General features: G+C 42.3%; 7 protein-coding genes across 7 annotated transcripts; 2 read left to right on the top strand and 5 right to left on the bottom strand.

Annotated features, from left to right (window-relative positions):
* Window positions 1-187: 187 nt before the first annotated feature.
* K450DRAFT_247054 (uncharacterized protein) lies at window positions 188-1,656 on the bottom strand. The gene is made up of 7 exons (XM_051590009.1): window positions 1,423-1,656; window positions 1,332-1,342; window positions 1,228-1,268; window positions 1,063-1,147; window positions 739-993; window positions 608-662; window positions 188-547 (listed from the first exon to the last, which is right to left on the bottom strand). Exons 1-7 carry the CDS (start codon window positions 1,631-1,633, stop codon window positions 228-230), a joined length of 978 nt encoding a protein of 325 aa, XP_051443486.1. The 5' UTR covers window positions 1,634-1,656; the 3' UTR covers window positions 188-227.
* Window positions 1,657-2,460: 804 nt separating this feature from the next.
* K450DRAFT_247057 (uncharacterized protein) lies at window positions 2,461-4,265 on the bottom strand. The gene is made up of 7 exons (XM_051590010.1): window positions 4,011-4,265; window positions 3,918-3,928; window positions 3,813-3,853; window positions 3,653-3,737; window positions 3,329-3,583; window positions 3,192-3,246; window positions 2,461-3,129 (listed from the first exon to the last, which is right to left on the bottom strand). Exons 1-7 carry the CDS (start codon window positions 4,225-4,227, stop codon window positions 2,810-2,812), a joined length of 984 nt encoding a protein of 327 aa, XP_051443487.1. The 5' UTR covers window positions 4,228-4,265; the 3' UTR covers window positions 2,461-2,809.
* Window positions 4,266-5,636: 1,371 nt separating this feature from the next.
* On the bottom strand, window positions 5,637-7,311 carry K450DRAFT_247068 (uncharacterized protein). The gene is made up of 7 exons (XM_051590011.1): window positions 7,042-7,311; window positions 6,955-6,965; window positions 6,851-6,891; window positions 6,688-6,772; window positions 6,361-6,615; window positions 6,226-6,280; window positions 5,637-6,163 (listed from the first exon to the last, which is right to left on the bottom strand). The coding sequence occupies exons 1-7, from the start codon at window positions 7,256-7,258 to the stop codon at window positions 5,826-5,828; spliced, it is 1,002 nt and encodes a 333-aa protein (XP_051443488.1). The 5' UTR covers window positions 7,259-7,311; the 3' UTR covers window positions 5,637-5,825.
* A 2,533-nt stretch (window positions 7,312-9,844) lies between these two features.
* On the top strand, window positions 9,845-10,429 carry K450DRAFT_247078 (uncharacterized protein). The gene is made up of 3 exons (XM_051590012.1): window positions 9,845-9,955; window positions 10,021-10,034; window positions 10,158-10,429. Exon 3 carries the CDS (start codon window positions 10,179-10,181, stop codon window positions 10,386-10,388), a length of 210 nt encoding a protein of 69 aa, XP_051443489.1. The 5' UTR covers window positions 9,845-9,955; window positions 10,021-10,034; window positions 10,158-10,178; the 3' UTR covers window positions 10,389-10,429.
* K450DRAFT_247085 (uncharacterized protein) lies at window positions 10,158-12,881 on the top strand. Its single transcript, XM_051590013.1, has 9 exons — window positions 10,158-10,342; window positions 10,485-10,624; window positions 10,710-10,753; window positions 10,820-10,895; window positions 10,976-11,042; window positions 11,110-11,279; window positions 11,369-12,110; window positions 12,350-12,475; window positions 12,535-12,881. The coding sequence occupies exons 2-8, from the start codon at window positions 10,547-10,549 to the stop codon at window positions 12,391-12,393; spliced, it is 1,221 nt and encodes a 406-aa protein (XP_051443490.1). The 5' UTR covers window positions 10,158-10,342; window positions 10,485-10,546; the 3' UTR covers window positions 12,394-12,475; window positions 12,535-12,881.
* Window position 12,882: 1 nt separating this feature from the next.
* On the bottom strand, window positions 12,883-14,175 carry K450DRAFT_247111 (uncharacterized protein). The gene is made up of 4 exons (XM_051590014.1): window positions 13,959-14,175; window positions 13,857-13,881; window positions 13,462-13,780; window positions 12,883-13,371 (listed from the first exon to the last, which is right to left on the bottom strand). The coding sequence occupies exons 1-4, from the start codon at window positions 14,000-14,002 to the stop codon at window positions 13,019-13,021; spliced, it is 741 nt and encodes a 246-aa protein (XP_051443491.1). The 5' UTR covers window positions 14,003-14,175; the 3' UTR covers window positions 12,883-13,018.
* Window positions 14,006-16,144, bottom strand: K450DRAFT_247119 (uncharacterized protein). The gene is made up of 6 exons (XM_051590015.1): window positions 15,865-16,144; window positions 15,522-15,804; window positions 15,211-15,452; window positions 15,030-15,141; window positions 14,731-14,956; window positions 14,006-14,659 (listed from the first exon to the last, which is right to left on the bottom strand). Exons 1-6 carry the CDS (start codon window positions 16,083-16,085, stop codon window positions 14,349-14,351), a joined length of 1,395 nt encoding a protein of 464 aa, XP_051443492.1. The 5' UTR covers window positions 16,086-16,144; the 3' UTR covers window positions 14,006-14,348.
* Between the last annotated feature and the right edge of the window lie 25 nt (window positions 16,145-16,169).

Genomic DNA, 16,169 nt, shown 5'->3' on the forward strand with positions numbered 1-16,169 from the left:
AACGTTCAGTCATTATGGCATGCCGCAACGGAAAGCCTGATGAAAATTTCCATTATAGTGTATCACACAATGTAGTCAAATCCATACAAGAAAGATGCAGAATTGGTCTATTTCTTACTCGGCAGTAATCATACAAACAACCATATAAAAATGGGCAGGGGAATATAACGTAATAGGAACAATTACCCTGGTGGCTACTAGGTATATGAGCATCTGTGAATAACCAATCAATTGGCAGGTTTCTGGGCCCAATTCATAAACAAGTTCACCTCTTGCTTCACTTCGTTATTTTCCTTTGGTACGTTGTCAAGCAGTTCTTGGAATTCTTCGTCGCTGAATTTTAGAATGGGCTGTACAACAGGTCGTAAACTCTTATAGGCGCTAACAATGTCTTCGAGGAACACTTCGCCGAGCTTTCCACCCCAGCCTCCAACAGGGATCCGAATTCTCAAACCGTCGATATTGACATAACCAGTGTCGCCTAACTTCAGGTCAATGTCTCTGACAATTCCGTCCTTGAATCCCCGCGTTTTCAAATATTGTTGTACTGAAAGTACTTTATGAGTGACTTGTTAGGCCTATGTAAGCGTATTTGCCGTAAACTTACCAGCATTCCAATACAGGGTGGTCTTTTGGCCGCGGTATACTTGCTCGCCGTCCATCTAAATATCAAAAGTGAAGGAGATAGCAACATGAGTATCCATCGTACGCTGTATGTCTCAATGCAGCAAATCTTACTTCGACTAATTCTATCCAGCCTCCAGGCTTGAGAACCTTGTACAAGTGGGACAGCACAGTAGCATACTGTTCATTTGGTATACCCATGCCCACTATCCGCATGTAGACGAAGTCGAACGAATTCTCGTCAAATGGTAATTCATGCACGAGGTTGCCAACAACGAAGTTACAATTATGTGGTCTAATCTCAGTAGGCCAGGTAGAGGAAACGTCTAGACCGGTGAATATGCTGTTGGGATAGGCGCTGGCCATTTCCTGCAATTGGCGACGACATTAGTACCTTTCCTTCAGGGTTGTACAATATGGAGTCGGCTCAATACTGACCAAAGTCCAGGTACCACCTCCACAGCCTGCATCCAACACTTTGATTCCCTTTTCCAGTTCAGCTTCGATAGGTGAACTGTAATTTCTATTGAACGGAAAGAAAAGTCATCAGCTTCACTGGTAGAACTAACAAACCGGAGAGTATTGAATTCTGGATGCACTTACCTGCCCACAGCGTTTTTCACAATCCAATGCTGAAGATGCAACTACAAATTCCAACAGTTAATAAATGATTTGGGCCATGAGAACGTGAACAAAAATCCTGTTACCCTGTCGATTTCTAAATAGAACAAAGGCAGAAGTTTCTAGTCAGTCTCGGTTAACTGAGCTGACCATGCGAACAGAAGACACTCTACAAACCTGTGTCATCGTTGGGTAGAACATAGGCGCAATCCTTATAAGCTTGAAAACGTCTTCCATAGGTATAGACTGAGGCTGTATGAATTTGTGGCAGCGACTTCGCACTGTCGCTGGTTTCAGAGACGAGCTTAGGTTTTTCCTCTTTGATTTCTTTGTTCTGTGGCTTCTTAGAACTTAGTGTCCATTTCAGTCGAGAGAAGAAGCCTGGCATTGCTGACTACCGGTTGAGCGAGGAAATACGAGGTGTATTTGAAAATAAAAGTGAAATAGCAATAAACCTAAAGCTCAATTTATATACTTACATCTCCTGTTGCTACGAAGCTTGACTATGTTCCTATGTTGCACAAATGTTGTACATGTTGAACATCAGTGCCTTTGCAAGATGTCTCCAAGCGCTCGGTCCAAGTCGTTCAGCAATTTAGACTAATCCCATTCCACTGTTCATATTCGGCAGCTACTTGGTTAATGTTAATGATGATAGGGCCCCACAGTTTCAGCTCGGCGTTAAGCAAAGTTTACCTTGTGGGGTTCACAAGCGTTGCGTAACTGTAACGCTGACTGATTCAAAAGAGTCACTTTTATTTTTACTTTGTGGATAATATGCTTGCGGCTAGTCTATAGGACTTTGATACGACCGGTAAATAGAGCAACTAAGACGCTTGATGGCCATTTCCTCACACTATAATGTATGCGTATGTCATACAGCAAATGCTGTCGGGGGCACGGACTACTTTTTCCGTCGCAGCCATGGCGGCCGTCAAATATTGTGTGCCGAAGCACGTTTAAGTTTACTGGAGTGCTCAAGCCAATGGCCGATCAAGCTAAGCCAAATCGACAAGTTGTGGTCTAATCCTCAACGTTGCATAAATACAAGACTCCACCATTCCCACCAGCAAATACATGGTAACAGATACGAATTGCCAGAAAACAACGGCTATTCTATCGAACAGTTGCCATAAGTCGTACAAGAATATGGTACAAATCACAAATGTTTTGTGACTGAAGGCACAATTGTTCGAGAAAGCTGAGTACCTTGCCAACACAATTAACTTACACATCCTCCAAGAATAAAAATCTACAGCATGAGGGATTGGATACCTTCACTGCTTTGATTCTCATTTGGATACGCTATTCAATAGCCTATCCACATACCTTACAAGTCTGCTTGGTACATGTAGTCACAACGGCATACCGCATGGGGAAGTTTCCTGGAAGCAAGTGACTCTAATTACTAGTTTATAATTCAAATGCATTAATCTCTTACTTGGCAGTAATATACAAGCACCCACACATTCGGGATGGGAATGTAGCACAGTAGGAGAACAATTGCTATTATCACAATTAGTTTTATGGTGACTACTAGGTATGAGTATCTCGGAATGGCCGATCAATTGGCAGGTTTCTGGGCCCAGTTACAAAACCAGTTCACCTCTTGCTTCACTTCGTTATTTTCCGTTGGTAAGTTATCCAGTAATTCCTGATAATCGGCGTCGCTATAGTTTAAAATCGGTTGCACAACAGGTCGTAGACTTTTGTAGGCGCCAACAATGTCTTCAAGGAACACTTCGCCAAGCTTTCCACCCCAGCTTCCAACAGGGATCCGAATTCTCATACCGTCGATGTTGACAAAACCGGCATCGACTACCTTGTGGTCAAGGTCTTTGACAATTCCTTCTTTAAACCCACGCATCTCCAAGTATTGGAGTACTGAAAAGTACTTTGTGAGTAACCTTGGTATGCCTATGTGAGTCTATTCGCGGGTATCTTACCTGCATTCCAGAACTTGGTGGTTCTTTTGCCTCGGTAGACTTGTTCACCGTCAATCTATATTACGAAAGATAAAGGTAAAGCAAAGTGAGTATGATGATAACCTTCATCGTCCAAGCCTCAATGTAGCAAACATTACTTCGACTAATTCTATCCAGCCTCCAGGTTTCAGAGCTTTGTACAAGTGGGATAACACAGTGGGGTACTGTTCGTTTGGTACACCCATACCAACTAAGCGCATGTAGATGAAATCGAACGAATTTTCTTCAAATGGTAGTTCATGCACGATGTTACCGACGACGAAGTTACAATTATGTGGTCTAATCTCAGTAGGCCAGGTAGAGGAAACATCAATGCCTGTGAATTCACTGTTGGGATAGGCGTTGGCCATTTCCTGCAATTGGCGATATCATTAACATCTTGCTGTCGACGGTTCGAAGTATGGAGTCAACTGATTACTAACCAATATCCAAGTACCACCTCCACAGCCTGCATCCAACACTTTGATTCCCTTTTGCAGTTCAGCTTCGATAGGTGAACTGTAATTTCTATTGAGCGCAAAGAAGAGCCATCAGCTTCACTGGTAACCCACCGGAGAGTGATTGACTTCTGGATGCACCTACCTGCCCACAACGTTTTTCACAATCCAATGCTGAAGGTGCAACTATAAATTTTAACAGGTTAATATCAAAGATAGTACGCAAAAACGTGAAAGATGATTTTGTTACCCTGTCGATTTCTAAAAGAACAAAAAAAAAAAAAAGGACCATAGTCAGTTCCACAGCTGAGCTTATTCCGTTGAACAGTGACACTCTACAGACCTGCATCATCGTTAGGTAGGATATACGCACAATCCTTATAAGCTTGAAATCGTCTTCCGTTGTTGTAGAATGAAGCTGAAGAGATTTTGGCTTGTGAGTTTGAGTTTGTAGCGTCGCTGGTTCTAGAAGAGTCTTTGGACTTTTCCTCTTTGATTTTATTGTTCTGCACCTTCTTGGACTTTCGTAGCCATTTCAGCCGAGAGAAAAAGCTCAGCATTGCTTAAGATCGTCTGAGCGAAGGGAAATCCGTGATATATATTCAAAGAAAAAGAGCAATAAAAGTAAAAGAGATTTTATATATTTGTATCTCTTGTTTGTACAGAACGCACTGCATCCCTGAGTTGCACAAATACTCTGCATGTTAAAGCATCAGTGCTCCAGCACGTTGTCTTAATTGCATAGTTGAGTCGTTCAGCAACTGAGAGTAATCCCTGTTCATCGTTTACATTCAAGTCATTACGAAAATCTGGATGATTTTAACGGTCGTAGAGCCTCATAACCTAAGCTCGGGCGATGCGACGTAAACCATATGGGGGTTCACGGACGTTGCGTAACAATAACGCTGATTGATTAGGACGGGTTATTTATCTTTTGTTTTGGACATAGCACGCTTACTGCCAGTTTGCAAGAGGGTTCTATAAGGAGATCATACAGAACATCCGCCGTCGTATGATCGAATGAAATCAGCTTCATATTTATCAGAAGTCAAAGGGGTAGGTGTATTGGTCAAACGCTAGCGAGACATGAGCTATATTCCCGAGGAACTGGTTTTTAGCTACACCTGAAACAGCGGTCCGTAGTTAAGGCGGTCGTCAAATATCGTATGCCCAAAGCATCGTTGTAGAAGTGCTCAAGCCAACGGACAGTCAAAGCCAAACCAATATGACTACATGGGAGTTTAGCCTCATCTTTTTGGGAAGCTAGAGTCGAATTAAAGAGCCTTTTAATAAATGATCAAAAGTATGCAATAGGAGCTTCCGAGAAACAAACACTTACCCTGATCAAAAGTGTTGCCATGAGTGGTACAAGCATGCAGTACGAACATGCAGTGACCGACAACATATTTAACCCAGTTGTGCACCTTGAAACCACAGTTTACTAACACACTCTGATAACCCTGAAAGCGGCGGATAGGCATGATGCTACCGTTATGACATTCAACGGACTAACATAAGAACGTATTAGCAAGATGGTAAAAAAAGTCTTATCTTTTCGATGCCTAACCTAACTCGCTTGGGCTTTTTCCTGGTTTACGATCATAACACTGAAGTCGGATCGTCCTTTGGGTATGACCCAACAGGCGCGCTTCATTCACAGACGCCATATGCTGCAGTATAGCAACCTTCGTTCGCTCATACAAGCAGCCATTATATATAGTTTGCGATCCATCCAAATAGACTGCTGAATATCAATACGATGACTTGCTATTCTGGTTGATAGATGAGTATCTCTCTAGGTTTATCAGTTCACAGGTATAACATCTCAAATCATCTGCAGGATGTTTAAACGGTGATAAATGGCGTCTATATCTTTCAACATACCTTCTCCGAACTCCGTTGTAGAAAACTTCATTGCACCCCACATTGACCGAACAAGGATTCTCCTCAAAGAGATCATATTCATGTAATCTAATTACCTAAAATATATATATTCAAGTTCAATAATATGAAGATGCGAACTCGCTATCTCTTATATATGACAGTAATCATACAAACACCCCCCAAGAAATGAGATAAAAGTGGGAGGCGGCTACAACGTAATAGAAACAATGATTATTGCCACACTTTACTATACGAATGGCTACTAGGTATACATCTATCTGAATCTGATCTGTTCAGGGGTAGGTTTTTGAGCCCAATTACTGAACCAGTTCATCTCTTGCCTCACTTCGTTATTTTCCGCTGGTAGATTGTCCAGCAAACTCTGGAAATCGTCGTCGCTGAAGTTTAGCATTGGCTGTATAACAGGTCGCAGACTTCTGTAGGCGCCCAAGACATCTTCTTCGAAAACCTCGCCAAGCTTTCCACCCCAGGTTCCTAGAGGGATACGAACTCTCATACCGTCGATGTTGACGAAACCGGCATCCTCTACCTTCTGGTAAAGATCTTTGACAATACCCGTCTTGAATCCACGCATTTTTAGATATTGAAGTACTGGGTTTGACTTATAAGTACCTTGCTACGCTCCCACTGAACCTATTCCACTTCTTCCTTACCTGCGTTCCAAAATTGAGAGGATCTTCTGCCTCGATATACTTGTGCACCGTCCACCTAGTCAATCAAATGGCAAGTTTTTAGTAAATAAAGAATGATGACCTTGATGTTATCAGTCTCCAAGCTTTGAACCTTACTTCGACTAATTCTACCCAACCTCCAGGCTTGAGCACTCTGTATATATGATACAACACAGTGGGATATTCATCGTTGGACACACCCATACCAACTAAGCGCATGTAGACGAAATCGAAGGTGTTATCTTCAAAGGGCAATTCACTGACGATATTGCCCACGACGAAATCACTATTGCGTGGTCTGATTTCAGTAGGCCAGCCAACGGAAACATCAATGCCTGTGAAGTCGCTGTTCGGGTACTCGTTAGCCATTTCCTGTGTTCGGCGATATCATTAGTATCTTTCGATCGGTGGTGTATCCAAGATGAAGCCGGTTGCATTACTAACCAGAACCCAGGTACCACCTCCACAACCAGCGTCCAGCACTTTGATACCCCTGTCCAATTCAGGTTCGATGGGCACACTGAAATTTCTATTGAACGTAGAGGTCATTAGCTTATTTGACAGAATCAACCAACCGGCGAGCAGATAAACATGTGGGTGCGCCTACCTGCCCAATACGTTCTTCATAAGCCAATGCTCAAGATGTAACTGCAGATTTCAGCGGGTTAATATTTCAAAATAGTACATAAAAACGTGGAAGGTGTATATTACCCTGTCAATTTCTAAAAGAACAAAAAACCTCCATAGTTAGTTTCCGCAGCCGACGTCAATATGTTGAAAAGAATACACTCTACAAACCTGTGTCATCGTTGGGCAGGATATAGTTGCAATCTTTGTAAGCTTGAAAACGTCTTCCGTTGGTGTAGACTGAAGATGTCTGGATTTTTGGTTGCGAGCTGGAGTTTGTGGATTCGCTTGTTCTAGACGATACCTTTGAGATCTCGTCCTTCTTTTTACTGCTCTGTGTCTTCTTGGACTTTCGAACCCACTTTAGTCGAGAGAAGAAGCTCAGCATTGCTTCCTATCAACCAAGCGAAGGAAATCGGTGGTGTATATAAGGTAGGGAAGAAGAGCGAGAAAGGTAGGGAATATTTTTATATATTTTGAATCTCCTGTTTGTACAAGCCATCACCACAGCAGCTTTGTGTTGCACAAATGTCGTACATGTCAACCATCGTTACCCCAGCACGTTGCCTCAAGCGCATTGTCCAAGCCGTTCAACAGCTGAGACTAGTCCTTATTCATCCATTCCATTGAGCAGCTATGTTGGATTTGGCTATCTGAATGGTTCTCGTAGTTTCAGCTTTAAGTGAAGTCAAACCAAATGGGGTTCACAGGCTTTGCGTAACAGTAACGCCAAGGATGCAAAAGAGGTTATTTTTTTATTATATTTTGGGAACTGTTGCTAATTTGCAGTGTTTCGGTCTGAATTTTTGGTAGAACGCCAAACGCTGTATAAACGAAAAGAATCTCACTTTCGTTCTCCCATGATGGCGTATTAGCGTTCATACAGCAGTCGAGACATTGATTCGAATCGATGAAAGCCACACCCTTGAAAGCGGCAGTCAAATACTGAATGCCGAAAGCAACCTTTTTTTTTTGAGTGCTCAAGCCAACTGGAAGATCAAGCTAAACCAAAACTGACAAGCAGAGAATTTAGCCTCGTCATTTAAGACTATGCTTCTAAGTAGTCGTTGTATCATTAACGTTTTCAATAGTGATAGTTACAAAGGAGCAAAGTCTACCGCATGATAATGCAGTAGTACAAAATTGTTCTGTGACTTATCCTGACGGCCCAGACGTGCGCCTTGGCATTCTGAGATTTTGACAGGCGACAGAGCACCCGTTATAACATGAAGTAGACATACATTCAAAGATTCCTCGGCAGGATTGAAGTAACCATAAAGTCTCATCAGGTAAGTGCTCATCGTAATCTACATTTCCGTCTCCTGGTGAACGAAATGGGATTGAGACAGCTGCCTGATCATACGCAAATGACTTTTTCGACGCGAATACCATATTATATCAGATATCAGTCTTCCATTTACTCATATATGCAGCCGTGATGACACAGAATGCAATCCTCAAAGAAAACCGCTTTACATCATTACAATGACATGGATATTACTGTCAACTAAGGGAAAAATCGCCAGGTGTCTTAGGACATTGGTCGTGAAAAAAAATATTCAGGCTCCTATACGCCTGATAAGTACATCCTTTCATCCTTAGCCTTCCCCTCTCTTCTTAAATAAAAGCCAGCTGTTCACCAGATTGGCTTAAATCGACACGTTCAACTGTGAAGAGTGGTTTCAACCTCAGCTATATGGTATCTTATCACTTTATATCACTCTGTTGTGTCAGAACAGGAAGTAAGACCAGTCTTCGGTCCCTCATAAATCGCGCATCATTACCAGGCCTTAGAGCTCGAGAGTACATGTAAGCGCCCTAAATGTGCCCTTTCTTCAGCAAACTACACACTGTAAATGGAGTGGTATTTTAACACAGATTCTCCCGGATATCATAAACTGTATTCACGGGGAGGTCAAGGGCCATCTTCGAACTGTAAATTTCGGTGAAACAGGTCGTTTGTTCAAATGGATCAGTCCCTCTTTACAAGAACATGGATCTACTGTCTCTCAAACCAATTATCTTTCAACAATTTGACATAGCGACGAATCCATTTATTACCTCACCAGAATGTTCAGAAAAAAAAAAGTTAACTGGACCAATTCATTTCATTTCAGTGATCTGCTTGATAATTCATCTTGCTATGGCTGGCCCTGCTATTTGACCATGGTCTTTCATAGCTTGATCCTGAAGGGAACATTCATTCCTGGTTCAAATGATGTCAAGCTGGTGGGCATATTGTATTCGCTTCAACGTTTGTGACCGTCTGTTCATGACGTCAACTTCTAATATCAGGGGTCCATCCATTGACTTTACGGTCGTACACCAGAGATCCGCCCAACCCTCTCTATCAATAGATGAAACCGGTGGAATATTGAGACAAGGTAGCTTATATTCTTTCTCACACCCAAAAGCAAACAGTGACCTTCATTCAAAGGCGCATTGATTCCTTTTGAGAAACAACGTATGTTCACGGCTTGAACCTTATCAGGTTCGGCATTCTTCCAATTATGTATAGACATCATGCTAAATGTTGGCAAGTATTTGACATATCCCGCTGTGTTCGTGATGCGGCTGGAAGGCGGGAGCAACTTTGGCATGCGCTAGGGCGGAAAATACCGTAGTATGATGGATATACCGATAGCTGAATGTGAAATTAGCTTTTTGCATTAAAAGTTAACTCTTGATCCCGTTTGTATAATTGACAGGTTTTACTTTTGTAAATTTATACACCAGTGAAACCCCGTTCTCATTGAGCAGGTCTTGTATAATGATGATCATATCCAGTGTAATAGCTGATATCTCATTTTTCACTAAGCATTTGTAAGCTTAGAGATAGATTTTTGCCACCATGCAGAAGTGGCCTTATTTCTCTCTCCATTGGCATTGACGACTTTATGACCCCACGGCGGACATATGGGGTTGGCATCCCCATGTTGCAGTCATTGCGTCTTTTCAGCTTGAAGTGTGTCAAGAATTCATGCTCTCCCCCATCAACATTGTCTCAGTTTATCGTGACTTTTGAGTAATTTTTTGATCAAAAAAAGACAGCTATGGACATGGCATCATAGGCGTCAAAATCATCGTACGATATAATTTAGCGTCCGAAATCGGCTTGTCAAAATTGATGATACTGACCGAAACAACTAGGGTTTCTGCTAAAAGTAAGCAGCGCTCCTGAATAGTGATTATATAAACTACCAATTCTTTCAGGTCTTATTAAGTTTTTTGTTTTGTCTTGCTTCCATAACATCGCCTCTTCCTTTCTCTTAATACTGGTTATGAAGTCGCCGCAGACGTATTCCACAATGGCGCCCAAAGCAATTGACATACCCGATATCAGCTCAGACCCGATGTCGACGTTAGAGAACGTACTTACTTCACCACGACGCTTGACTGGATTTGAGAAATATTTGAGGCGAGATGCTGATCACAAACACCTTGTTTTGTTGGAAGAGTTAAGACAACTTCGGTACGAGAAAGATCCAGATATCATGTCTACCATTGTTCAAAGGTGATGATCAATTTATTTGCGCGCCTGCCCTTTTCCCAATTGCACATTGACTAATATCTCTTTGCTTAAATTTTTAGAATATACCATAACTTCATCGAAGACGGATCCCCATGGTTCGTTGAACTCGAGTCACAATATATCATTTGCCAGCGATTGCAATTGATGGAATGGCAGAATTTCACAGCAAATGAATTGATCGCCATTTTCGAAGAAGCTGAAGCAGAAATCATGGAGTATCTGGTATGTACCGTCTCCGAATAGCATGGACATTACGCCTTAAATTTAGTTTTGATGCTAATAATATTTCTCTCACTTACCACTACAGAGTAAAAAAATGAGTAGCTTTCGTAGAAGCATGGATTCGCCAAGGTACCAATCAATTGCTTTCACTTTGTTCCATGTACACTAGAATGAAATTGCTAAGGAACTGTTCAGAAATTTCAAGGCACCCTTGCCAGCCGAAACGGACGGCACTCGTAAACGGGTCGTCATTGTTGGCGGTGGATTCACAGTATGTGTCCCCTGAAATGTCTAATATAGCACTTTTTTTTTTTTTACCCCATACTAACTTCATTCCGCTGCTCACTTTAGGGATGTACGGTCGCTAGCATCTTAGACCCAATGACCCGCTTCGAAGTGGTGTTGATTGACAACAAAGGTCAGCATAAGATTTTTATTAATGTTAGTGTTAAAGAATTAGCCGTTAACCAAAATTTGGGGAGCAGATTCATTCGAGTACACCCCGAGTCTGATAAAAAATTTGGTGTCGCCTGAACATTTCTCTTCATCCGTAAGAATACCTCATAATACCTATGTTAAGAACGGAAGAGTTATTATTGGTCACGCACACGGTATATCGTCATCTGCACGACATATACTTGTCAATGACACCGAGGTAGGTTTTACGAAAATTTGCCCAGAGTTTATCGTTATTAGTGTCTCAAACTTAAACCCCCGTACTGATACATTGGGTGTTCTTTAAAGATTTCTTTTGACTATCTAGTCTTGGCAACGGGTAGTACCTATAGGTCTCAATTCAAATCCTCGGATACGTCAACGCTGTACCGTGCTTCTCAGATTGACAATGAAACCAGGGAACTCAGAAAAGCAAACTCTATCTTGATCATAGGAGGCGGCCTAGTAGGCTGCGAACTTGCAAGTGAGGTGTCGCGTGTTTACGATGGTATTGATCGACCAAAGAAAACAAAAATAACCATGGTCGAATCTGGCAAATCTCTGGTGCAAAGAAGTACTCCAAAGCAACAAAAATATGCCGCACAATACTTGGAAAAACTAGGTGTAGAAGTCATTCTCGGTGAAAGAGTTATACCGTTTGAAGACTTTCACAAGGGAGAAACTGTCTACGTCGGTGCAAGTGGTAAAAGATATACCGGCTACGATAAGGTCTTCTTTGCCACGGGCACCAGGCCTGCCAGTGAAATTCTCCTCCGGGAAACCGACGAGTTCGCCAATTGCATTGATTGCAATGGTCGTATCTGCGTCAAGCCTACCCTGCAAGTTGACCACTGGTTGTTCCAACACGTTTTCTCTGGCGGCGACGTTACCAATGTTAAGGAAGAAAAAACCGGTTATGCTGCCACTCTCGCCGGTGTTGTCATTGCTCGTAATATTTGTCGATTGGTGAAGGGCAAGCAACCCATTCGCCAAAGTGAATGCGGCACCATTGCTCCTCCTCAAAAACCACTGCATGGTGTTTCCAGACAGGGTGGTGTAGGCAAAGGTAAGCGGAAAATATGTTATTATGACTATGTGATGGTAAAAAAGAATGGCTTTATTAACGGATACAAAAAAATTCTTTCAGAAAACCTGAGTTCTTTCAAGAAAGCGTTTTCATTTCTTTCTCCTAATTGGGCTGCATTGAAGCAGTTCGACGAGACTCAGTTTCTTAGTCTAGTCAGTGGAGAAAGTCAATGGTCTTCATCGGTCATTGGCACCCTACCCAAGAAACTCATGCTGGACAAGCGCCAGAGTGCGCAAGACAAACATGAACGTCAAACCCCACTAGCTCTTCCACTGACATGGACGCATAGCGAAGATACCCTGACCAATTCGATGCTGAGACATTTGTCTGTAAGCGATACTGCAGCCTAAGCATCTTGGGCTTCACCATTAATAACACATTCGTTAAGCGATTCTGTCGCTTAAATCCCTCGCAAGGGCCATCAAAAGTTAATATTCTGGCCTCCACTGGACACCCAACCATATGAACGCTAGAAGCTCCCACTCAAAAATAGACATCAATAAATCACCCCATTGTTTCTCAGAGACTCGAGCCAGGCTAACCATTCCGAATGATCACCCGGGTGGTCATTAGTTTTGCCTACAGCTCAGCTCAGCGGCCGACATAATTCTCTCCTAGCGGCATCAAAGTGAGAATCAAACATTTTTGTACATAACTCCGGTCGAAGAGACCAAATTGTCTTTGCAATAATAAAGAACTTCTTTTTTTAAATCATCAGACACCAATCACAGTAGTGTTCCTATCTTTAGTCATGGTATTCATGGTTTGTTGGATATTTATTTTGTAATTACTTTGAAAAAAAAAAAAATCATGACAGAGCATCGCTTTGAGACATTCCAGCTTTGCTTGCGACGACACAATCTATAAAGTCACTACGGCCGATATTCCGTAGCACCCTCTATTCTAGCTCGCTTGGATTCAGAGTCGTAGGGGGCCTGGTACTGCTCTTCATCATTGGCTTCAGCTGGCCTCTCCTCGGCATGGTGCCGAGGGCTACCGCTTCTGTCTTTTCGTCTTTCATCACCACCGTGTTTCTCTTCTCTCTTCTTCTCTTTGATGGACGCCCGTTGTGCTTCGAACAATTCTCTCCTTAATGCTCGTCGTGGATGTTTCAAATGCATAAAGTTACAGAATCCACCTCGATTGCATTCCGCTATTTCGTGCTGTCTGCAGCATGCTTCCTTGAAGTCAGTTACAGGCGAAAGTTCAGCGTATAATGGTCGTCCTGTAAGTTTTTTTTGTAAAAAAAAAGAAACAAGGTTGGGGGTTAGTCATGCATCAGGGCATTGAGATAATGGGTCATTCATAAGCTTACCTGCATAGAAACGCTTGTTGAGATCGTCAACTGCGTTACCGGCCTGCTCTTCATAGTGGTATTGAACATATACGTTGCCGACAAGGTGATCACCAACGTTATCACACACGACCATCTCCTCGATCTCGCCGAACTTTGCCAGCTCCATGAATATATCTTCGTAGAACAAGTCAAAATCTTCTTGTAATTGTTCTGGCGACATGTTTTTGGTGGGATCGTGTGAGGGATTTCGATACAGGTTTGACAGTAACAGCGTCTGTGAGAATGACGGTTTAATGTGCTTTCGAGAGCATCTGTCTCCATGTCTGCATGCACCGATCTAACAAAGGGAAAGAAGTTTAGTATTTCATAGCAAGTGTTCATTATGGATCAAGAACTGCAAATCATGGACCTACCTTGAAGTAAAAAGAGCAATTGACCCTAATAACGTGTAAATGGAGAACCGTGTCAGTTATATGCGATGGCTACGTACCAGATCAGATTGGATTCAAACTTACTTGTCCTTCTCGGTACCGTAAATGCTTGCTAAATAATCAGCCATGGTGTAGGAACGATTTGATTTATTACAGATCACAGTTTTCACCAAGTCCTCGTATTTTTAAACGAAATTGCAGTCGGCCCAGGTAGGTATCATGTGATCTCCCGCTTATTAATTTTAAACTCAGGATGCCGTTCGAACGTTGTTTCATCGAAAGCAGCGAAGAAATTGCCAGAAACAACCGCACATCACCAATAAGATACATTGCTTAATCATTCATCCAATTCCCTTTCTAGTGATTGACTATGATCTTCTTTAGTTTGGTTTGGTTTTTATTATATGCTTGATGTGCAAGATATTAAACGATGCTGTATATGAATTTGTTCGGCTCGGTTCATGTACAATTTCCTCAAAACCGTACTTTTCCACTTCTTGCATTCTTCATCTTCTTCGATCGTATCTTTGACATTTCCGCATTGAGGTACTTTCTGTCAGCTTTATCCATTAGCGCAGGGCTGCTTCTGCCAGTATCAAGCTCTGCATCATCATCGTCTGATCCATAGTACGGTGAGCCACTTCCAGAGAGAACACCTGTAGGTGACCGGTGGTCACTAACTGGAACATATCTGAATATGGATTGCAAAAGGTCGTTCTCAGCAAAGTGATGATGCAAGCCTTGCTTGATGATTTCGCGGAAGGCGTTCAATTCGACGATTTTTGCTACAGGTGCGACATATGAGTTAGTCATCACAAAAGGCACACTTGTAAATCAATATTTAATCAATACATACTCCATCCTCGGAAGGTGACGAGCTTTCCACCAAACTTGAGCCGCTCAGCTGGTCGTTCTCCTTCTTCCACTGTTCGAATGATGTCTCTGAACGCCGATCGCTGTTCTTTCCTTTCTTGCTTTCCACGATGTCGATTGCTGTCGGTTGCGAGTAGCTGTAATGCTCTGACTAATTCATTCATATCATCATACTCAGGTAAAGCTTCTTCGGGATCACGTTCATCATCCTAAGTGCATGCATTAATGATCAATAGCACTTTGAAACAATTGAGAGAATGATCTCATAAATCAATTACTTACCAAATTATGATGCGTATTGATGCTTTCAAATATAAGTGCGATATTTTCGCCTGCAGCCACTCTCGTTTCCTTTGTACCCGATTCAAGAAACATTGTAAAGACAGGGACAACTCTGCAATGACGTTGTGATTAATTTCCAATTATGCCGTTTGACGTGCTCAAATCCCATTCCTACACTTACTTTTCTAGTTCCTCCCAAGCATCCTCAAGATTACCGCTTCCTTCGCCATAAGTTGAGGCAAACAGAAGTCCATACCCGCGTAATATCGTAGCCATAATATTTCCAACGTCTTCTGCAGGTATATCTTCCAAATTCAAGTCCGCACCATCGGTTTCTAATAACTGGAAGAAAAATTCCATTATTCGAAGTGTGTCTGCACTGGATGCCGCTATAAACGTGATCATAGCCATGGTTTGTAAACACTGTGAAGAGATATAGATGTTAGTGATGGAATCTCATTATGATATTTTCTTGTGGGGTTCGATATTTACATGCTCCTTCACTTTTCCGTTTTCATCATGCAGAGCACAGACTCGTAGTGACGGCATAATCTCTTGATATAAACTTTCTTGTTCCGCAGCCGATATTTCACCGTGATTTATAAACGCTAGAGATATGCCTCTGATAGCCTGTAAGGACTCCTCGCCATTGCCTCCTTTCTTCAAAGAACGCTTCAGCAATTCGAGCAATTCCTGTTGCCGTGACTGCAGAGCAGCGGCGACAAAGTGTCGGGCCATAATTTGATTCAGCTTTGCTAATGCGTCGGTGCGAGTACTGGCAAACCAAAAGTCAGTTTTTAAATCGTTAGAGATTGTTGGTTGCAATGCTACTTACCTAGCTCGCTTCTCTGTCAAATCTTCAAGTGATTGTTTGAGATCGTCTTCCCAATTGGAGGAGCCTAAGTCGTCTCGATCTCCGACAGAGCCAAAAGAGTCAATGGTAGAAGCTGAAGTGTCAGACCAATCGCCTTCGTCTTCGGAGCCTCCTCGACTTGAGGCTGGTGTTCTTGCAAGTCTTTGATGTCTTGCTGCTTTTTTTCGAAGTTCTTTCGACATGTGTACAAACACTTTCTTGAGGAGCTCGTTGCCTTGGTTGACTACTTTTATAGGCTGGAAAAAAAAAAAAAAAGAACTGACCAG

Source organism: Umbelopsis ramanniana, assembly GCF_025399195.1.
Source record: "Umbelopsis ramanniana AG unplaced genomic scaffold K450scaffold_38, whole genome shotgun sequence".
NCBI classification, from domain to species: domain Eukaryota; kingdom Fungi; phylum Mucoromycota; class Umbelopsidomycetes; order Umbelopsidales; family Umbelopsidaceae; genus Umbelopsis; species Umbelopsis ramanniana.

Coding starts and splice junctions, on each gene's coding strand:
- K450DRAFT_247111 (XM_051590014.1), bottom strand. CDS start 14,002: ATGGCTGATTATTTAGCAAGCATTTACGGTACCGAGAAGGACAA. Junction 13,882..13,958: donor TACGGTACCGAGAAGGACAA/GTAAGTTTGAAT, acceptor ACACGTTATTAG/GGTCAATTGCTCTTTTTACT. Junction 13,781..13,856: donor ATTGCTCTTTTTACTTCAAG/GTAGGTCCATGA, acceptor TCCCTTTGTTAG/ATCGGTGCATGCAGACATGG.
- K450DRAFT_247057 (XM_051590010.1), bottom strand. CDS start 4,227: ATGCTGAGCTTTTTCTCTCGGCTGAAATGGCTACGAAAGTCCAAGAAG. Junction 3,738..3,812: donor GTGAAAAACGTTGTGGGCAG/GTAGGTGCATCC, acceptor TGCGCTCAATAG/AAATTACAGTTCACCTATCG. Junction 3,130..3,191: donor CACCAAGTTCTGGAATGCAG/GTAAGATACCCG, acceptor AGTACTTTTCAG/TACTCCAATACTTGGAGATG.
- K450DRAFT_247085 (XM_051590013.1), top strand. CDS start 10,547: ATGGAATGGCAGAATTTCACAGCAAATGAATTGATCGCCATTTTCGAA. Junction 10,754..10,819: donor AGAAGCATGGATTCGCCAAG/GTACCAATCAAT, acceptor GGAACTGTTCAG/AAATTTCAAGGCACCCTTGC. Junction 11,280..11,368: donor TACTTGTCAATGACACCGAG/GTAGGTTTTACG, acceptor TGTTCTTTAAAG/ATTTCTTTTGACTATCTAGT.
- K450DRAFT_247078 (XM_051590012.1), top strand. CDS start 10,179: ATGGCGCCCAAAGCAATTGACATACCCGATATCAGCTCAGACCCGATG.
- K450DRAFT_247119 (XM_051590015.1), bottom strand. CDS start 16,085: ATGTCGAAAGAACTTCGAAAAAAAGCAGCAAGACATCAAAGACTTGCA. Junction 15,805..15,864: donor TTGACAGAGAAGCGAGCTAG/GTAAGTAGCATT, acceptor TTGGTTTGCCAG/TACTCGCACCGACGCATTAG. Junction 15,453..15,521: donor ACGGAAAAGTGAAGGAGCAT/GTAAATATCGAA, acceptor ATCTCTTCACAG/TGTTTACAAACCATGGCTAT.
- K450DRAFT_247068 (XM_051590011.1), bottom strand. CDS start 7,258: ATGCTGAGCTTCTTCTCTCGACTAAAGTGGGTTCGAAAGTCCAAGAAG. Junction 6,773..6,850: donor ATGAAGAACGTATTGGGCAG/GTAGGCGCACCC, acceptor TACGTTCAATAG/AAATTTCAGTGTGCCCATCG. Junction 6,281..6,360: donor GTTGGGTAGAATTAGTCGAA/GTAAGGTTCAAA, acceptor TTGATTGACTAG/GTGGACGGTGCACAAGTATA.
- K450DRAFT_247054 (XM_051590009.1), bottom strand. CDS start 1,633: ATGCCAGGCTTCTTCTCTCGACTGAAATGGACACTAAGTTCTAAGAAG. Junction 1,148..1,227: donor GTGAAAAACGCTGTGGGCAG/GTAAGTGCATCC, acceptor TCCGTTCAATAG/AAATTACAGTTCACCTATCG. Junction 994..1,062: donor GAGGTGGTACCTGGACTTTG/GTCAGTATTGAG, acceptor CGCCAATTGCAG/GAAATGGCCAGCGCCTATCC.